The sequence below is a fragment of the Xenia sp. Carnegie-2017 genome, unplaced genomic scaffold (assembly GCF_021976095.1).
Source record: "Xenia sp. Carnegie-2017 unplaced genomic scaffold, XeniaSp_v1 HiC_scaffold_24, whole genome shotgun sequence".
NCBI lineage: Eukaryota > Metazoa > Cnidaria > Anthozoa > Malacalcyonacea > Xeniidae > Xenia > Xenia sp. Carnegie-2017.
Genome location: NW_025813487.1, coordinates 15,385,077 through 15,406,331, shown reverse-complemented (window position 1 = coordinate 15,406,331; position 21,255 = coordinate 15,385,077). Strand labels below are relative to the sequence as shown.

The 21,255-nt window shown below is 36.5% G+C and overlaps 4 protein-coding genes across 9 annotated transcripts in view; 1 reads left to right on the top strand and 3 right to left on the bottom strand.

The window, feature by feature from the left end:
• Nucleotides 1-1,599, bottom strand: part of LOC124450270 (cytoplasmic polyadenylation element-binding protein 1-like) — an 8,530-nt gene extending 6,931 nt beyond the window's left edge. The window contains exons 1-3 of the mRNA XM_047000901.1: nt 1,422-1,599; nt 690-777; nt 390-547 (exon numbers count right to left, since the gene is read on the bottom strand). Of these exons, the coding sequence (XP_046856857.1) occupies nt 390-547; nt 690-777; nt 1,422-1,436 (261 nt within the window). The 5' untranslated portion in view covers nt 1,437-1,599. The remainder of the gene's footprint in view (nt 1-389; nt 548-689; nt 778-1,421) is intronic.
• LOC124450271 (protein arginine N-methyltransferase 3-like) overlaps nt 1-16,402 on the top strand; it is a 22,107-nt gene extending 5,705 nt beyond the window's left edge. The window contains 19 exon segments of the mRNA XM_047000902.1: nt 11,681-11,936; nt 12,350-12,508; nt 12,588-12,636; nt 12,746-12,848; nt 12,967-13,054; nt 13,150-13,227; nt 13,297-13,341; nt 13,469-13,562; nt 13,632-13,729; nt 13,731-13,817; nt 13,896-13,968; nt 14,036-14,062; nt 14,159-14,237; nt 14,606-14,695; nt 15,009-15,106; nt 15,240-15,326; nt 15,430-15,480; nt 15,802-15,889; nt 16,180-16,402. Of these exon segments, the coding sequence (XP_046856858.1) occupies nt 12,613-12,636; nt 12,746-12,848; nt 12,967-13,054; nt 13,150-13,227; nt 13,297-13,341; nt 13,469-13,562; nt 13,632-13,729; nt 13,731-13,817; nt 13,896-13,968; nt 14,036-14,062; nt 14,159-14,237; nt 14,606-14,695; nt 15,009-15,106; nt 15,240-15,326; nt 15,430-15,480; nt 15,802-15,889; nt 16,180-16,286 (1,317 nt within the window). The 5' untranslated portion in view covers nt 11,681-11,936; nt 12,350-12,508; nt 12,588-12,612 and the 3' untranslated portion in view covers nt 16,287-16,402.
• Nucleotides 2,479-11,630, bottom strand: LOC124450272 (ankyrin repeat and MYND domain-containing protein 2-like). Its single transcript, XM_047000904.1, has 12 exons — nt 11,568-11,630; nt 11,428-11,492; nt 10,001-10,108; nt 9,901-9,931; nt 9,719-9,817; nt 8,228-8,296; nt 7,279-7,358; nt 5,693-5,910; nt 3,641-3,776; nt 3,507-3,562; nt 2,892-2,964; nt 2,479-2,820 (listed from the first exon to the last, which is right to left on the bottom strand). Exons 1-12 carry the CDS (start codon nt 11,623-11,625, stop codon nt 2,728-2,730), a joined length of 1,086 nt encoding a protein of 361 aa, XP_046856860.1. The 5' UTR covers nt 11,626-11,630; the 3' UTR covers nt 2,479-2,727.
• LOC124450268 lies at nt 16,315-21,255 on the bottom strand. Of its 6 annotated transcripts, XM_047000900.1 has the most exons (5): nt 20,997-21,255; nt 20,551-20,655; nt 20,106-20,178; nt 19,750-19,944; nt 16,315-18,140 (listed from the first exon to the last, which is right to left on the bottom strand). In XM_047000900.1, exon 5 carries the CDS (start codon nt 18,134-18,136, stop codon nt 16,634-16,636), a length of 1,503 nt encoding a protein of 500 aa, XP_046856856.1. In that variant the 5' UTR covers nt 18,137-18,140; nt 19,750-19,944; nt 20,106-20,178; nt 20,551-20,655; nt 20,997-21,255; the 3' UTR covers nt 16,315-16,633. The 6 variants fall into 6 exon arrangements, with proteins under 6 accessions (XP_046856856.1, XP_046856851.1, XP_046856854.1 ...); XM_047000895.1 differs by lacking the exon at nt 19,750-19,944; XM_047000898.1 differs by lacking the exon at nt 19,750-19,944 and having other exon boundaries at nt 21,000-21,255.

Below are 21,255 nucleotides of genomic sequence, written 5' to 3'. Positions count from 1 at the left end.
ATTTTGTACCTTTAAAATATAAAACGGCAAAGCAAAAAAACAGAATATTTATGACTGTGGCCACGAAATAGAACTGTACGACCATATTTTGTTAGAAGTAAAGTTTCGGGGTTTTGACATGGTGTTTACATAAAGATAGCGTGACATCGAACAAAAATCAAATATTTACGTCTGGTTTACTAAATTTATAAAAGCAGAACATGCCGGGAATAATGCACACAAAAAAATATGTCGACATCAAAGGAAGTCCAGTTTAATGATATGCGCGAGTTAAGAAAAGCAGTGGGCAATAAATTGGTTCTAACGAGTTTCTTTCATTGTTTGCAGTAATTAGTCGTAATTTTCAAAGGATTTATCGATCATTCAAAAAATACAAATGCTAACCATACCAGAACAGTGTCGTAACGCAGCTCATCGTCCACAGGGCTAGATGATCGTGAACTGTTCGGTGTAGGAGGAAATGTAGACCAGCCATTACTTGGTTGTGGGCCCGAAAACGCGTTCGTCGAGAAGGAATTTGAAAAGCCACACGTTGCATTCAGAATATCTATATAGCATGTAATTGTAAGGCTAAAGGTCACATAATGGTCCAACAAGTCAAAACACAGCGCTTTGGATAATTCACAAAAAGGCGCATGAATGAACGGAGTTGTTTTCATTGCTAATAAATATTTAGATGCATCACGTACCAGGCAGTTTGGACATCTCACAGCTACCGTGTTCCAGAAGAGCACTAATGTTTGTGAACATGTCGACCCCTGAATCTTCGGAATCAGCCTATAAAACAAGACCGCCCACAGCTGAAGACTGAAGTAGTGAAAGAGAAAAAAGATAATATATAAATAATTGAAACTAACAATGACTGACATGTCCTTAAACGGCCTACGATGATATTAAACGAAAGTAAAGTGCATGTTGAAATTCGCAAGGAACTTTCTGAAGTATAATGAAAATCTTTCGTCAAATTCGGTTGAAAAAATAGCATTACGCTTGTCAGCGGAACTTTTTAAGAGCCAATTGAATACGAAATACATAAAATATTTGATTTGGTGCTGGCAACAAATTACGTCAATATTAAAAGGCGTTCGACTAAGTAAGAAAGAAACTATTTTATGCATGATATGACAACAATTAGCTAGAGTTTTCTATTCTTCGATAATAAATACAATTGATAGCTAAATGAATGACAAGACCTTGTACATTTGATGATAATCAGACTACGTAAACAGGATCCATGCACTACGCTTCTCGTCGAAGCATCTATATCAAACACTATCATGTCCAAGTAAGAGCAACAAACAAACGAGTAGGAAAGGTTAAAATAATGTAGGGATTATGTTTTCAACGCTTTCAAGTACTAATCCAAATAGACAGGTAAACACAACGTAAATGAAAGAAGTCACGAGCTGATTGAAACATACCTTCGTTGAAGCCATGGATATTGAGCAAATTTAAAACCGAGAAAGGTATAAGCGACAATAAGGTTTACTACTGTATTTCAGCCTTTAACGTTGTGCGAATGAAAAGTTTTCTCATCTTCGGCAGCTAAGTGACCTGCTCGCTCTTATACTTGGTAGCCAGTCAAGCTAAACCTCATTGAAATAATTTTACACGTGTGAGAGGAACTAGTTTGTTTTGACAAGAACATGATCATATCATTGGTCACAATTGTATTCATGGCCCAATGAGAGGATAGGAAAAAATAAAGTATGAATCTTGCATAATTACAAGTTAATTTATTCAAACATTTCGGCAATGAATACAAACATCTTTAAGTTAACCATAAATAAGTTTTTTGCTGAAATTTTAGTTTCAATAGATTAAACATGTAATGTATATAGCTATAGGCAAAAAACAAAGCCAAAGCCAAATCGGGGAGTTTTCTTCTTAAAACAGCTATGGCGCATTAAATGCTAATTAAACGCTAAAAGCGCACAACTTCCTTCTTTTTGACTTTTAATTTTAGCTTTATTCCGAGCAAAAGGATGTTCAAAAATATTTTAATGCTTTTACAATAAAAGAAATGAATCGAAAGCACAATACGAATAAATTTAACATGCCAATTCCCATGACATGAGCAATTAGAGTGACGCTCTCGTGATTAAAGTGATGCAGCGTAAAATCAATGGAAAGTTTCACTTGATTAACACATGATGGCAAAAGCGAAAGGTCAAATTCACTTTACAAGCCATTAACAAAGTCACGTGTCACTGTGATCCAGACTGTAAAATGCGAAACGCAAATTTAAGTCAGTGAATTTATAAAAAAGTTTTTCATTTGCAGCTGATTCCATCGCCCTGACTAACTGCGTAGTTGAATTTCTCGAATTATTAAAACAGAGTAAGCTTTTACGGTTTTACCACCTGGAGAAAGGGTCAAAGGACACAAGTTGCAAACCAAACTTTGCTCTATGAATGTCAGAATATCTCCTATCACATATTGTACTGTGAACGTTCGACAAAGAAGACGAACACGACCTACAGAGATGATTTAAATTATAATTTCGTATCGAGCAATAATTCGTTGATAGACCTGGCAAGTCATGCAATTTTTACAAGTTAAGTACTATACACAATACGGCTTTTATCGTTCATTTTCTTTCATAGCCACTAAAACAGTTATGTATAAGTTTGCACGGCAAACTAGCCGAGGGTTGACATTGCATCAACATACTCCGCACTGAACATTTATATCATAATTAAATTAGCAATAATTATCTTAACTTCGTTAAATTTCTCTTTCTGCGTTCGTCGCGAGCTTGCACATTTTTTTATGCGTGAACCAATGAAGTTTCTGACATTTAGAGTTGCAATACGTGACCTGAAAGCAAGACGATGGGAAATTTTATGATCAGGAGGAACATGATCTCGGGATGATCTTTGCGTATTTACCGTTTTACAAGCGGAGCATCTTCGCTCAGCATTAGGTTGAGAGCACGTAGAGCACAAATTGCTTTGTTGCATGCTGAAAACAACATGCAATTAGATAGTAGCATTTCATTTTCATTAATACAGCAAAATGAATTCGGATGACATGAAATTATGTTCACTTCCTAGCTTCCACCGCCCACCTCATTGACGATTAAGTAAGATTCAGTTTATTTCGTATATCGTTTTCAATGATAGAATGGCGGATGGACCTCACATACCCCACATCCCCCTCAGTGAGCATGACGTCAGTTTCAATTGAACCAGGAGGGAATGGACTCTTTATAGCTGTTTTACGCATTACATACAGGCAGTGCTGTAGAACTAAATTTATCAGATGGGGGGCTCTCTTGACGAAGCAGAAGCCATGAAATTATGAAAAATTACCCATTTCAAAGGTAGATCCTCCACCAAGCGCCCCACTTCTACAGCACTGTATACAGGGCTTTAATATATAAAAGTCAGTTTCAATTTACTCTATGTATCATTTGCAATCATAGAATAGAATGGCAGATGGACCTAGCAGATCCTTATTCCCCTCACACGTGACAATTCAATTTTCAAGTACAGAAAGCTCACCTGTGAATGCCGTTGATGACTTGTGTAAGGCAACTTAATGCCGTAGGTTCATCGCCCTGTTAAAATTTAACCATAATTACCAAAGAGGAAAAATACGGAAAAAATGAAAAAAAAACAAAACATCCGTTCATCACCTTTTTCACAGGAGCTATTGACGTCACAAGCTGACGTAATATTGTTGTCTCAGAATAACTATATTCCCGGATAGTCTGCCTGATGAAATCTTCTGTTCCTAACGGGAAACCGTCGCTCGGTCGACCTTTTATCAAGCTGAAATGGAGAAGAGCGAATAACTGATGATAATCATCATATCATAACATACTGAAAAAATGGCGAGGATACGTATCGCAATCGGTGGTGATTTTAAAGAGGGAGGATGCACTGCGGTGGTCCCCCCTGTAGTCAAGGGTCAATAGGGGTGCATAGTAAGGTGCAAAAAGTAAAATTAAAGTCCATATCCTTCTTTAATGGAAAAAGCCTTTAGTGATAATATCATAAAAGTTTATTGATTGTCAATAATATCTATCTTGATCAAAAGTCGTCAATTTATAATCGTCGCCAGAGATTTGCCAGGCGGAAAGCGAATTTTTTAATATGAACATAATAGCCCAACATAAGACTTTTAAAAAAGCCATCACAATAATAAAATAAAAGGGTTTTTTTATTAATAACGTTTTGTCTTGAACTTGAGACATCTTCATATTATTTGAGATAAATTATATACATGAGGTTTTAAATACAAGCATATATTACAGGGTGTTAAATTACATGCGAGGGGAGTAGGAAGTTTAGATGACGGATCTCCTGAGATCTGGTGTTGTATACTCATTTAAGTGTCGATGCTGCTCTGCATCGTATGTGGGTCAAACCACGCGTCATTTACACACCAGAATATCGGAACACTTGGGAATCTCTCCCTTAACAGGGAAACCTTCCTTATGTCCACCACCATCTGCAGTTCTTTCCCTTATAAGAAATACATCTCACTCTGCCGATTTTAATGACTTCTCAATTTTCTCCTTCTCCTCCGACAATTATGACCTTATGATTCATGAAAGCCTTCTTATATCCAAACTTAAACCCTCTCTTAGCACCCAAGGCAACTCAATCCCCCTTCGCCTTCTTTAATATACCGCCATTCTCATTTAATTCCATCATTTAAACTTCCTACTCCCCTCACATGTAATTTAACACCCTGTAATATACGCTTGTATTTAAAACCTCATGTATATAATTTATCTCAAATAATCTGAAGATGTCTTCAGTTAAAGACGAAACGTTATTAGTAAAAAAACCTTTTATTTTATTATTGTGATGGCTTTTTTAAAAGTCTTATGTTGGGCTATTATGTTCATATTAAAAATTCGTCAATTTATTTTGTTGACCAAAGCGGGAACTAGTATTTACTTTTAACAATGCGTAGGTTGGTAAATAATGGTTGGCTTGTGAGAACCCTCCTTGCCCAGGCTATAGTAACTGTGGCAGAGGTGCTAATTTCCCCAAAAAATATTTACATACCCAGTAATTATGCAAGAGAAATCGTGATCACTATTTCATGTTTTATAACTTCCAATCATGGCACAAGAGCAAAAGATTTCAACAAGAAGCGTCTTACATGAAATTGTCGGAAACTGATAAGGACATCACTCAATATTCCTTGATAACATGCACGAAATATTAGTAATGACGTCAAGAGTAAGGAGTGATAGTTGAGAGAGAGTGTGAGAGAATCGAGGCAGTTGTGAGACGTATGTGAGCGAGACGGAGTCTATTGTATAATACTATAACGAACGTACTTATTTTATTGAGAGTTTTGTTAGTTAATATATCTTTGTAAACCTTATTGTCGCGTGATTTTATTGCTTCACTTTGATCGATTGTGACTTGTCGAGACTACGAATTTGGACGCACAATTCTCGACACGAATGGCGACGCCAATATAAGCAACGTCCAAAATCTAATCTTAATGAGAGCGCACAACCTTACTCCCATCTTCCCCATATAAAATCATCCTGAATTCATCCCTGGCCTTCGGGCGGTTTAAGTCAATTATCATAGCTTTGAACTGCATTTGTAGTTATAAAATGTCATGCATTTTCAAAACAAGGAAATAAATTTTGTTGAAGCGCAATACACGATAACTTCAAGTTAGAATGAGATCATTCAAGCATTTAAATATATCTTACTACTTTAAAAATCCATCGATACCATGTTGACCTTGCATCCCAAGGTGCCAACGGGCACAATGTTGCAACACATTGGCGACGTAATGCAACTTCATCGACATTACGTCATTGGAGGCGTGAGAATCTTTGAGATACGATTTACATTTTATCTTCAAGACTTTAACGATTGGCTGGTAATTTTCAACCAGTTCCATGTTTTCTTGAAGGAAGAAGACCAACTGAAAAGAACGAAATTAAATAGATGTCTTCATTATTAACAAGCTGAATGCGCAACTAAACGAAAACGGTGTATTAATGTAGAGAGACGAGAATGGCTACATTGATGATGAGGAGCTAGTAGGGATAAATGAGTTCATAAATGTTGGGAACGAATGGCTACATTGAAGATTAGGAACTAACAGAGATAAATGAGTTCATTAATTTAGGGAACGAGTGGCTACAATGAGGATGAGAAGCTAATAGGGATAAACGAGTTCATTAATGTTGGGAACGAATGGCTACATTGATGATGAGGAGCTAGTAGGGATAATTGAGTTCATAAATGTTGGGAACGAATGGTTACATTGAAGATTAGGAACTAACATGGATAAATGAGTTCATTAATTTAGGGAACGAGTGGCTACATTGAGGATGAGAAGCTAGTAGGGATAAACGAGTTCATTAATGTTGGGAACGAATGGCTACATTGATGATGAGGAGCTAGTAGGGATAAATGAGTTCATTAATGTTGGGAACGAATGGCTACATTGATGATGAGGAGCTAGTAGGGATAAATGAGTTCATTAATGTAGGGAACGAGTGGCTATTATGATGATGAGGAGCCAGCAGGGATAAACAACGTTCATTAATGTGAAGAAACTAGTAGCTATATTGATGATAAATTTCATGAACAAACGCATTTATTAATGTCAGGGAAACTAGTGACTCGCGTAAAAAAAGTGTTTATCTATATTGGAAATGGGTCTATTGCGATGAAAAACGAGTTGATTCAAGAAAGAAAACAAGTTCATCTCAGTAAAAGACTCGATAATATGAAAAAACTACTCTAGTAAGGTTCAGGACTTTATAGCTCATTGACACGAGCAATGGCGGACACTTTATGACATATTGTGGTGGGAGGGGGGGGGGGGCTCGTCCTCAAAGCATGAACATGAGATTTCTTGGGAGATCCCAATGCATGCCTATTGGTATACTTTTAAAATATGATTTCTAGTAATTTAATAAGGATTCCTACGTACACATCATCCTACATACACAAGGTTTGATGCTTCTGCTGGTACCTGTATAGTACAGAAGTCTATCGATTAGTCATTATTTGACGTCACAGTGATGTTATGCAGGTGTGATTTGAGGGATTCACCGCAAGATTTCTAATATTTCAATCCGCCCCTGCACGTGAACGAACGAGTTAACTCATGCGCAGTGATAAAATAATTGTTGAAACAAAGGAGTTCGTTTAGCTAGAAAAACAAATCTGTTCATAAAGAAAACAGGTCTGACTAGTTACGAAACATGAAGTACGTGTAATAACTTCATTTGCAATAACATGAAGTACGTGTAATAACTTCATTTGCAATAATATTTACCCTCACTGGACTCAGATTGTTGTTGAGGATATAGTTCTGCAGAGGTCCCAACAAATCGGAATCAATTACGGCATTTGACCCTTAAAGGAAAAAAATATAGATTAAAGTTTCAAAAATCAACTCAGGGTTTAAACCAACGATGAATTGACATGAAGATACGCAACGTCTCCCATCTTCGTCGAGAGGAAAGCCCATTGGAATGTAAAAATACATTATTAGGAAAGATGACTACTGTGTTTGCACAGGCTTACGCAAGCCGAGGAGACCTTTAGGAGGACTGGAGAGATCAGTGCGAGACCGAGACCGAATGTCGAGAGTTGTCAAAAACGTCTCCGAGGTTTGCATAAGCCTGTGCAAACACGAAAAACATCTTTTATTTTTTTTATAAAATGACAATTATGCGAAATAGATAAATCCAAAACAAATGTTTGATTTTTTTCACAAACATGTATTCATGATTGATTAGCATATTCTCTTTCATTAATTTAATTGGTTGAGCTGAGATCGGTCTGTACAGGCTCATGTAACTCAGCTATGGACCAATCGGCGTGCTCGTTTTATTGTTTTCCTTTCATAAAGGGCAACATTTTACAGAAGTACCACTTGGTATCAAGAAACAAATATGGTTATCTACAATATAAATCTTTTGCAGCGAAGGAGTATTGTAGCGAGGGGTTTGGGAACGAGCTAGCTTTTACATTTGTGAAAATGACAGAACTGATTATGTGAATTTCTAATCCCAAAAGTCAAAAGAAAGTCGCTCTCCTTTCTCGTTTGAGTCACTACTAACTTTGACATGCAATTTAATTGCTCGCCTGATAGAATCTTGGAGATTGCGTTCATAAAAAATGCAGAAAATCTTTATACTAACACATTTTAGGTGGGTATTTGCTGCTGAAATAACACAAAATGACCAAAATCAAGGATGTCGAATTTCCAAGGCAATTACCTTTTGTAAAAGATTCAAACTCCTTAAGCGATATGAAATTGTTGATGAGACTGACACAGTCGTGACGACCTAAAATAAGAAAGAAACTTATGGCGATTTTTTGCATAAATTATGTCAGAGCGTGATGACCACGTGACTTCAAAACTTACGCAGCAGATGAAATTCAAAGATTGAACACAACAGAAAAAAATTTGTGATAAAATCTCCAACTCGAGTCATTTGTATGGGAAAACAAATATAAATAGATTGCGTAGTTTGAACCCAGGAGTATCGCTGGACTTTTGTAGATGTAGATCGTCGAGGTTAGTAGAGTCCCGAGAAAGAATGTTGGTGTTGATGTAGACTGACGTTTGGACATCCTTAGCTGAAGTTGTCTTTAAAGTCAAATGAGTAATAAATATCAGGTTTGCCGTAATTGCTTCCCAATATGTGTATGAGCTGAACAACAATTATAGCAAATCTGACAACTCTTCTTGACTTGACTCTGAAGATGACTACAGCTAAGGTTGTCGAAACGTCAGTCAACATCAACACCAACACTTTTTCTCAGAGCTCCACTAACCTAAACGATCTACATCTACAAACATGTAAAATGATACAGTTTACTATTTTGATTGTTTGCATGAAATTCGTTCTTCATTTTTTTCAACATTAATGAAACCCGCAGACCAGTGACGTAGCTAACAGTGACGTAGCTAAAAATTCGGTCGGGCTACGTAAATTTCCGATCATTAATATTATTTATTTATTTATTTAGAAATCTGCTGTTTTAAAACCTACATATTTATACACCTACAATCAAACTAGTGAAGTGGCAACGCTACTGTCCCAGACTAAAGACACCATCCAAGGGAAAATTCAAAAAGAATAAAGCTGCACGGTTAACCGAAAAAATCAATTCTTTCTGTCATTTTTACGCACCAAAACTTTATAGGCCAAAAAACCCATAGTGTCAGTTTCATATTTCTGTTCACTTCCCGCCAAACGCCCACATTATTGCAGGTGTAAACATTTTAAAATAATAAAATGTCCGAAGTAGAAAATAGTCCAGTTCCTTCTTTCCACTCAGAACAGCACAAAAAGAGTAAAATTTGGCAATATTTCAACAAGGAAGACATAAAAAATGTTTGCAGTGTGCAGTCTGTGACAGAAAAGGTTCATATACAAAGCACAAGTTGGCTTATGTCACAGTACAGTGAATATACAGTAGAGACACTCCATTGAATTTTTTTGTGCCATACATATCTTACTCGATAGGAATGATGAAATGGCTTACAGCAGCCAGTAATCTACTTAAATATACAGCAGCCAGTTGCACAGCGAAGTGCAACTGTATATTTCCTATATACTATAGTACTGTATATTCCCTACACTGTGCTTATGCCAAATTGTGAACATCTAGCGCATCTAGTCGTCATATTCGTGACTTCCACAAAGAACAAAACAGTTATAAAATTTCTGGAGGAGACTAGCTCTCAAGGAGAAACTTGCCTGTAAATGCTCCTAACTGTGACGCTGTTCTATTAATGTCATTTCTAGCTCCTTTATCAGCTCCTGCTTCCAAAAGAACCTTGGTCGTCTCCAATGAGCCTGAAATACAATTTAACATCATTATGGTCTTAAATTAATGAATTTCCAACCATATAATAAACTTGCCGTAAACATCATATTACCTGATAAACAGGCAAACATCAAAGGCGTGTACTAAAAACAGAATTCAAAATGTTTCTTTTTTTTCATACATGATATCAGGAATATCAAAGTTGATCAAACCATGTGTTCGTGTTTGGCGCAGTTGACATCAGCACCTTTGTCAATGAGAAGTTGGCAAATTTCATGTTTTCCCTTGTATGCAGCATGCATTAATGGGGTCATTCCATTCTACAACATGATAAATAGAGCAATTTACATGCATTATAAATACATGGATCCAGTGTGCGAATTAACGGTGTGCAATGTGCAATTTGCACATCCTTTTAGCTAAAATGAAAACAATTGCACATCACTTTTTCAAACGATATGCAAAAAAAGTCGTTATTGATTACTACCACATAAATTGAAGAAAGTTTTCAAGCTTAATCTTTACTGATCTTTACTTTATAAAGGAGTGTGCTGCACGACATTAAAATCCATGATGTCACAATGTCATAAAATTCAAAGACGTTGTCACTTTGAGACTGGGAAGTCTGTCAACAGTCTACATACATGGTGCTTATATGCTTATGACAATAGGGGTGTAATACATTATTAATGTCAATTTTTGCATTTTCATTGTTTTGTAAACCGTTATGTACTGTTTATGGCATCATAGCTATTTTGAGTATTTTCATTTAAATCAGGAAACATTTTGATTTCGATTCTTAAAAAATGACAAAAAAACTCAAATAGGCCAAATTTGAAAAATAAACCAAAGGGAATTTTGATAAGGTGAGAAAACGAAGCCAAATTTGATTATGCCTCTAAAGGAAACACTTTTATCAAAAAAAAATTGCACGTCGTTTTTTCTCAACTAATTCTCACACTGCATGGATCATTACTATATTAAATTGAGTCCACGCTTCTGCGAAAGACGAAAGAGAACTTGGTGAAAGTGGAAAGTTGGTCGAAAATATTGAAATGCATTGAAATTGAAATCAATAAGCTATAAATTTTCTTAAAAATATCACTTCACCAAAATGACGGGCAAGCTTTTCATGTTGAAAGAAAGAAATGATATTTACATACTTTTAACAAGTTTCATATAGTACAGTTCGTTGTTTTGCAACAACACAATTCATGCTGAGCATTTGGAAAATTGTTAAGTTTTAGACGCAATTTTACGTGTTTAAAAACCATTCCTAAAGTCAACCAATACACGACAGTTAAAATCAATGGATAGTATTTCATATGAGTAAAATTGAGTATGACTTATGAGTGGTGGTTTTGCGTAGATAATCATAAAATAAATTTAAGTTAAAGAATAAAGCAAATTTTCTTTGAGTAAAAACTACAGTATAAAGTAAAAACAGTAAGCCTGACTGACGCTGACGGCAAGAATATACACAGTGCTGTAGAACTAAATTTATCAGAGGGGGGCTCTCTTGACGAAGCTGAAGCCATGAAATTATGAAGAATTACCCATTTCAAAGGTAGAAGGGGCTTCTCCCCAAGCGCCCCCACTTCTACAGCACTGAATATACATGTATGATATAATGATATACCTCATCCAAAATGTCAGCCTCCACTTGTCCAAGTTCTAAAATTCGGCAAACTTCATCAAAATTACCTAAGAAACTCAAAAGTTAGTACTATTACTTTATGGGCATCTGATTTTTGTCGAATTACACATTTCTACACAAACCTTGGTTGACATTTTCTACGAACTGTTTACGCAGCATTTCGTTCAATTCTGCCGCCATTTTGATTTTTCTTTCTTGTTGTGTAAATTGGCGGACATTTCCGGCTTCCCCCGAGGAATTAAACAATTGTGAAAATGGTAACAATATTCTATATAACCCAATGGATTATATGATGACTGAACAGTTTCCATAAAGATTTACCCAAGCGGTGCAAATCGTAAATTATGCATTTAATGGTTGCGTAACGCAACTTGCGTTCTTTTGAATTTGGAACAAAGCGTTAGCGTTTGTAAACATAATACTCAATACTCAAGCGATACAGAACTATTGTCGCACGTGTTTGTAACTATTGAAGGTAAAGATGATTGAAGGTAAAGATAATCATCTTTTCTCTCAAAGCCAATACCTATAAACAATAAATAACTACTGTTAATAACTTTGTTTTTGAATCTTATCGTATGATTATGTGGGGGCATGGGGGGGAGGACTGGTGGCCCAAGCTACAGCCCCCCTCTAAATTATTTGCTAAAGTAAGATTCATAGCCCACCCCCTTATTCCAATTTTACCTCTGACAGGCATTTGATGAAGTGGCCTTGTTGCCTGCATGTTAAATTGTTTGGTCATGTGTAAATATTTCTGCATCTATCACTGTGAAAAATACATTTCCAAGGAAGTAAATAATGCTAATAATCAGAAATTTGCATACCACCACTAAATTTCCAAGCGGGCCATGCCACTTCTACCATAAAGTATGATTTAAATTCTTTTTGTCTTTTCCTTTAGACGAAAGTGACGAAGAATATTGGGAAGAGGAGGAGACAATTGATGGCTCACCTGTCGTTTGTTTATTTTGTTGTGAGACTTTCCCAACTGCAAATGAACTATGGAAGCACTGCAAAGTCACACACAATTTCAACATTGACAAAGTCAAAAAAAAATTTAGTAGGTGAAACACTTGTGTCTTACAATTGCGACTAGAGATATAAATCTTGATGTTAAAACACCATCAATTAACATATAGGATTGGAATTTTATGGCTACGTAAAATGGTGAATTATTTAAGAGCTAAGGTAAGCCGTGGTCAGTAGTACCAAAGGAAAGAATATTAAGTTAGGGTAATCCTTTATAACTGATCTATCTTGTATTCTGGATTAAGAACCATACTATTTATGTCAATAGAAAATGGCATGTGGTGATGTGCTTCGGCTAACTGGTCCCCTTCCATGGGATGATGACAAGTATCTTCATCCATTTATTGAAGATGATCCATTATTGCAATATGGTATGCTGCTCGGACAAACACATTTGAAACAATGACAGTGTTTTTTGATGAAAAAGAGTAGACTTAAGTAACGAAAAATTTGAAATAGAAAAATGCCAATTACCTTGACTCGCGTTAGATTTTGATGATTCCGATGAAGACAGCGAAACTGATGGCAATGTTTGCAATGGTTTTCATGATGATGATGTTGATGAAGTAGATGACAGGTTACTGATCTTTATAAAATAATGAAAATTGAGATTGTGAATCAATACTCACTTGTACTCACACAAGTTAAAAATTTATCTTTGAATCTGTTCAGATTATACAACGCGATGCAGCGGGCTAGAAAGGCAGAAACAGCTTTGCAACAAGCACTTGCAGATATGGAACAAATGAGGTCGGGCATCCATTGTGTAACGACGTAGTTAAGGCTCATTTTGTTGAAAGTTTGTTCTCTTTTCTACAGAGCAGGAATGCAGAATCTTGTCGCTGGCAATGACAAAGAAACCGCGTAAGTTTTACAAAACGTTTCACCTTCTGTTTTCTGGCACATTAACTTTTTACGTGGATAAAATTTTTGGTATTCATGAGTATTGAAACTCGTGAACAGATATGAACATGTCGCTTTCATATTATAGCTTTGTTCGTAACAAGCTAAAAGTTAACGAGGACAGTGAGGATTTCTACTTCAGCAGTTACTCTCATTATTCAATTCACGAAGACATGCTGAAGGTGCGTGGATTATGATGTGGCCACGGAATGTCCATCGTTTTACAATCTCCTGTGAATTGTTCGTTATAGGACAGCGTTCGCACGTTGAGTTACAAAAACTTTATGCTCGAGAACCGGCATTTGTTTGAAGACAAGGTTGTTTTGGATGTTGGTTGCGGTTCGGGGATTTTGTCGATTTTGCTGCAAAGCTGGCGCGAAAACCGTCATCGCGGTGGACAATTCTTCAATAATCTATCATGCTATGGACATTGTTAGGTAAACTGTAAATTTACTTTGCCATCTTCATTCCGTGTCTTTGAAAACTTTGAAGCTCCTCGGTGTAAAACTCTGTAGGGAAAATAAACTTGATCACATAATTGAACTGAAGAGGGGTCGAGTGGAAGACATCGACTTAAATTTGAAACAGGTGTGAAAAAATCTTCTTTGCCTTTGCGTCTTGAACACAAGAAATTGATGAAAAGCTTTTCCTTAAGGTTGACGTCATCATATCTGAATGGATGGTTCGTAGCGTTTTTTAACTTCGACAACTTTTCTAACCTTACCAACTGCGATTTATACCCTGTGTGAAAGCTTTTGCTGTACTTGTTGACTTTTAGGGATATTTCCTTCTCTTCGAATCGATGTTGGACACTGTTCTGTTCGCCCGAGACAAATGGTTGACGAATGGTGGTAAAGGTATCTAAACGATGCTTTGTAAAAAAACATGCAAGGGATGAAAAGATGTTTGTTAATTTTATTTAAGCATGCATTATTATGTACCTTTCTGTCTATAATAACTACTCATTTCCTTAGTCTGGTTTGAGTAGAATGATGTTCTTGCTGTTTTTAATGTTCTCAAACACATCGCACAAAGTTACACCTCGTCATACCGTCCTTCGCCATCTGATCTCAAAAAACACCGCATCTTGAAGAACATTAAAAACAACTAGGACATCGTTCTACTCAAACCAGACTAAGGAAATGGAGTAGTTATGGGCAGAAAGGTATATAATAATGTAGGATGAAAAGATGTCCTAAAGTATATTTACGTTTTACCTTTAAAGTTTATCCCGACCGATGTACAATGAGTTTAGTTGGTGTGGAAGATGATAAGCGAATGAAAGAAAAAATAGGATTTTGGGATGATGTATACGGTAAAAATAATTGCATTGAATAACTATGAAGTAAACGGTTTGAACCCGGGAGTATCGTTACAAGATTGTAAATGTAGATCGTCCAGGTTGGTATAGTCCTGAGAAGGACTGTTTTTGTTTTTGTTGACTCTGAAGATGACTACCGCTAAAGCTGTCAAAACGTCAGTCAACAACGAGAAAAACAGTCCTTCTCAGGACTCTATTAACCTGGACGATCTTCATTTACAAACTTGTAATGAAGAACTATGAAGGTCTAAATATCTTGCAATCGTCGGCATCAACATCTACAGTTCATTTAATTAATTAACTGCAGGTGTAAAGATGAGTTGTATGAAGAATTTAATAATTGGGGAACCTGTGATCGATGCCGTCGATCCGTGTACCACGTTAACGGATAGCTGTGTAATAAAGGTACATAGATTAATGTTCAACAATCAATACGCAATAAATTTAGGACCATCTATAGACTTCTAAACATGTTTTATTCGTTCTTAATTAAATGAATGAACATTCTTAACATTCTTTTTATTCGTTCTATTGCAAGGAGATCGATGTGAACGCGGTGAAAGTGGCAGATTTGGATTTCAAAAGTGATTTCAAATTAAAAGCGTTGCGCGATGGTTCTTTGCATGTGCGTAGAAAAATTCTGGGAATTATTTATTCTTGATTACACTCCGCTGCATGGTTTTGATCGATTACAATGTAATGTAATGGATTTCATGTATTTTTTCCAGATAATAGTTGGATATTTTGACATTTTCTTCGAGGAAGATTGCATAAATAAGGTGGAAAGATTTGTGAAAATAATCCTCATATTACATTTGAGATTCCATGTGGCAGACGTTTAAAATCACTGTTGAGTTGTGCTTGCCTGATCCTAATTCAATGCTGTGCGTGAAATAATGAAAGTTGTTACTCTTTCAAACCTTGAAATTCTCCCAAAAACGAAACTGTTTGTTTTCCTTGTGAATTTCACACATCACTTACGTATAGGAAAGTCTTTTGTCACGTCTTGAGAAATATTAAATACCGCATTTTCTGACCTGTATAGTTTTAGAAATTGATAATTCTCTTTTTTGTAACGAGCAAAGTGCTATCTTTTTTAGATTACTTTCAGTACGGAACCATCCAGTCCAACAACTCACTGGAAACAAACATTGTTTTTCCTGGAGAGAGCTCTGGATTTACGCAAAGGTAATGAATGACATTGACTTGTGACCGGACTTGAAATAACGGGTGAATTGAATTTGTCGATGTTCATGATTGCACAGCCAAACAGATAAATTTCAAAAAAATGTTTTAATTTTTCTTCTAACATGTGTCGATAATTGATGAGCAAAGCTCTCTGCAATATATTTAATTGATTGACGTCAGATCTGTAACTCAGCTGTAGACCGATCAGAGCGCGCGTTTTATTGTTGCTTTTTTATAGATAAACTACATATGGTTATCTATAAATGCTGTCTTGTTCTCAATGTTTTCAGACGAGGTGATAACCGGTTTTATTCTCTGCAAAAAAGAACAAGAGAGACAGTCGAAGTTTAGACATAACGATGGAACTACAGAGCAACGAAACACAGCGTTTCGTTAAGAGTAAATACACATTACAGTAAAATTGATTCTGTGTTAAAATTTTTGTATTTAAATTAGCTATACATAACACAAATCATACAATTGAAAGCAAAATTATATGCTGAATGTTCGTAATCTTCATTTATTCTTTTTCATTTGCTGATTGTTGAAAACCAATTCCTCATAATGTGCCAGTTGAGTGACGATCTTTTCCTTTGAGAGTAGACAACCGTACTTTCGCCTTCTCACCGTAACCTTTCCACCATAAAATGTAGGTTTTCTTCGCAGACGACGACGTGCGTTCGTAAAACGCTTTCGCCTTCGTCAAATCCATCGTGGTACCTCGGCCTCTTTCGTGCATCTTCGCTATACGATATAGTCAATGGTGTAATCGTGATGTTTTGCAACGTCACGCGAATAACCTTTCAATGCACGCCTGTAATACTGGCCAGCGGTGTCAGTATCTCCGGAGGTTTCGTATAGTTTACCCAATTGATACTGGCTTTCTGAGAAAACGTGCACGCTCTCAAGAAGTTCTCTAGCACGTGATTCGTCTTTCGTCACGCCTTTGCCACGTACGTACAATTTTCCCAACTCCAAGCATGCATTGGGAAATTTTCTATTGGCTGATTCGGTGAAATAGGCTATAGCTTTGGCTAGATCCATTTCGATCTCATTCAAACCGTTGCGGTATATTCTTCCCAAAATGCACAAAGCACGACTGTTACTCCGCCCATTATCCGTGTAGTCGACGGTAACTGCTGCGCGTTCCAGACACTCGACAGCCTTATTTATATCAGCTTCGATAACCTCGGCGTACAAATACTGATGGGCCATATTGAGCCATCCTTCAGCACTACCTTGGTCAGCAGCCTCCTTAAAATAGCGATAAGCTTTTGCTTCGTATGACTCGTTACCTACAAGCCCTGACGATTTCATGAGAAAACGCTTGCCAAGTTCGATTTGAGCCATCAGATGACCATGGTCAGCGGCAATCGTAAGATACTTAATGGCACGTTTTTCATTTGGAACAAGCATTTTCCCCACTCCGTTCAAATAGAGCCTACCCACGGAATAAGATGCGTCGTCGTTACACATGTCAGCAGCATGCGTGAACATTTCAACGACTTTATCGTAGGTATTCTTTACCGGTTCCAGGAATAACGTCAAAAAAGCGAGATTACACAGTAAATCTGCTATGGCACTTTCGTCATTTTCCGTAGCGAGTTTGCGTTCGATCTGAGTTCGTTTGTTCTTCAAAAACCCTAATGCTGCCTTGTCTTTGTTGCATAGCAACCTGAGACGGGTGACAGCCTGCCTATGACCTTGAAGTGCAGCACGGAATAGGAGATTGGCACGAGACTCAACCCGTATTTCCTTTCGGTCCGCCCCATCCTCCGCACAAGAGAGACGCAGGACTGCATGCTCACCCAACACAAAACCTCGGTCAGCGGACTTCTGATACCACGTTATCGCGTCTTTGCGATCCTTAGCGCATAAACCAAAACCGTTTTCGTGCGCCAATCCAACATAATAAGCACCAAAAGCATCACCGTGTCTGGCTTTATCGCTAAAATAATCCACCGACCTCTCGTACAGCGGGTCCAAGATGTGTTTGTATGTATCATCTCGAAAGCTATCGTCAGACATGACAGAACTCGAGGAGCTCTGGGAAGAACGCTTCGATGAAAAATCTATATCAAGAAGCGGAATATTTTCTTTGAACCGGCCGGAACTATTCCTCTTCGCTTCCCATTTCTCTGACTCATACGTGAATGCTTCTATAGAATTCACTCCATTATTGGTATTCGAGGATTCTTCATCCGGGTTTGTGTCGTCGTGCACAGCTCTTGATCTTTGTTGACCCATAGTTCTGTAAGGAAGTGTCATTACCATGAGACATGTTACACATCACCATGAGATATGTTACACATTACCATGAGACATGTTACACATCACCATGAGACATGTTACACATCACCATGAGACATGTTACACATTACCATGAGATATGTTACACATTACCATGAGACATGTTACACATCACCATGAGACATGTTACATATCACCATGAGACATGTTACACATCACCATGAGATATGTTACACATCACCATGAGACATGTCTGTTAAACATGTTAAACATTACTGTGAGACATGTAAAACTATAAGGCATGTTAAACATTACTGTGAGACATGTAAAACTACAACGCATGTTAAACATTACTGTGAGACATGTAAAACTACAACGCATGTTAAACATTACTGTGAGACATGTAAAACTATAAGGCATGTTAAACATTACTGTGAGACATGTAAAACTACAACGCATGTTAAACATTACTGTGAGACATGTAAAACTACAACGCATGTTAAACATTACTGTGAGACATGTGAAACTAAAAGGCATTTTACACATCATGAGCTATATAAAATTATAAGTAATGTTAAACTACGGGGTGTCTCAAAAAAAGTTGGACAGTTAAAAAATGTCCAGAAAACTATCATTTATTTAAAATTTCTCAAAAATGTGTCAACGTCTGTGTATGTTGGCATCGTCTGGTTTGTCTAAAAGCAAAAACAATTGGAAAAATTATACCTCGAAAACCGGGAGAGAAGTTTGTAAAGCCTCAATTTTAACCGCTTGCGCAGAAAAAAATGAAAGGTTTAAAATTGAAATTATATTGACACCTTGCGCGGTTAACTTAATGTTTATCAAATTTTCTAAAATTTTGGTACATGGCACTGCAGAATTAAAACTTTCACCTCATTAAATTAAATTAAATTTCAAACCTTACATTTTCTTTGCGCAAGCATGTAAAATCGAGGCTTTTAGCTACAAAGTGCTCTCCCGGTTTTCGAGATAAAATTTTCTGATTGTTTTTACTTTTAGATAAAACCAGTCGATGCCAAAATTTAGCTACATAGGCGTTAACACATTTTGCAAACTATTGCTGAAATGATAGTTCTATGGACATTTTTAAATCGTCTAACTTTTTTTGATTCTGATATCGCGCGATATGTGAGAAACTACGGACTGAAATTCTATGAAGATCCGAACATCCAGTTGTAGCTACAAGTCAGTGTAGGCAAAGAAACAAGGAAACTGTAATGAATATTTTATGCCGGTTAACTACTTTAATTTATCCACTTAAAAAAGAGAACTGTGGATCATATTTTTTAATGTGAATACTTCAAAATCCATTTTAACTTCATCTAGACGAAATATTCACATTAAATCGAATCATGTGAACGGGTCAAGTTCGCTTTTACGCAAATGATATAAAACAATTTGATTTCACTTTGATTTTCGAACAACAAAAAACAGCGTACTACGACAAATTTTCTTTCTCCAAATAGAAATGAAATGGTATTTTCTCGAGAGAAGTGATTTCGTTTTCACACAGTCGAGACTGCGTATCGATTCAATAAAGAAACACTCCTATCAAAGTATCAACAATAGTTCCTTTTAAGTCAACTCACTTCAATATAACTTGTGTAGGCGTTATGGGAAAGTTAGCAAGCGATCCTTGTGGCCTTTTTTTGCAATCAGCGGAAAGTTCTCTTCGTCAACAATAAACTAAGAACTTTTAGTTGTAAGAGGGCATGAAACTGCATCTTCGGCAAACGAATACATAATTCGTCACTTTGGTGGACATACATGCGACGATAACATTTCTGAAACACCGTTGAATTACGTAAAACCCGTTTTGATATTCATGAATCGTCGGGATAATTTTACGGACAAAACAACTAGCGTGCTGGCGATCTTCACCACATACAGTGCATAATGAAAAGCACGGATACACAATAATTACAACAAAGTGAAAACGACTCACTTCTATTTGGCGCCAATGTTCCTATTGCTTTAAATAGGACAATAATTACTTCCACATAAATGAGAAGCTCCACCTAAAAGGGAAAATTAATGGGTCAAATTGAGTGATTTAACATTCGATACAAAGAGAATATGAAACGAAACTCTAGAAGATGATGAAATTCACAATAGAATGTAGATTCCATCCATCATTTCAATGTTGAATTTCGTGCCTTTCTACATGACAACATCTACGAGGATTAAGACATATTTAGTTACGTATTACGAATGCATGGGAATGCTTATATTACACAATACAGTAGGATACAACACGAAGCAAAGCTGTACACTAAACAGAAACTGAAGGCCTTAAACTTAAGAATCATTTCGATACTAAACCATAGCCAATGGCCGATGACATGTTTTTAAGCCATTTGTAAATTCAAGTACAAAGAGCAAACACTTACTCTATTCAATATAAAATGTCCTTAAGAAATAATCGCCATAACTTTAAGACCATCCACGTAGTTTTGATCACTTTCCGTCACTTCGAGAGAGCCACGATTAAAGAGCTAAAGGAAAAGCAAGCATTTAAAGAGCTATTTATAAATTTGCAATTATATAAACAAAACGAAACGACCGATCCATATTCGAAACATACAAGTGCAAACGTCAAGCAAACCTGTGCAAACACATTGCTATGTCAGTATAAAGTCAAAAAATTAAAAGCTAAAAGGAAAAAAGGTTTACCGATCTACAATTGTCGTAAAAGGAAAATACTACACGCATACTATACGCTCCTCTTTGTATAAAGAAGCTGCCTTGACTATACCCTCAAATATCTCAAATACTTTTCCTGACAAACGATTTTCAAGCATAACAATACATAAGTAAAGATATTTGCTGATATTACCACCGTATACGAATCGAAATCGATTTGAATCAAATGGAGCAGCCTCTTGACCATGTTGAACACCGATACAGCAACTTGTGTAATGTTTGCGTGACAAAGACAATGCTGGACACATGCACGAACAAAGCAAAGAATTTTTTGTTTCCTTAAATATGCACGAAATAATATCAACAAGAAGTTCACAAGGGAGAAAGTCCGAAGACAAGATATATTGGAGTGGTTAATCAGGGTCGTTGATCTGTTTGACATTTTGTTTCAG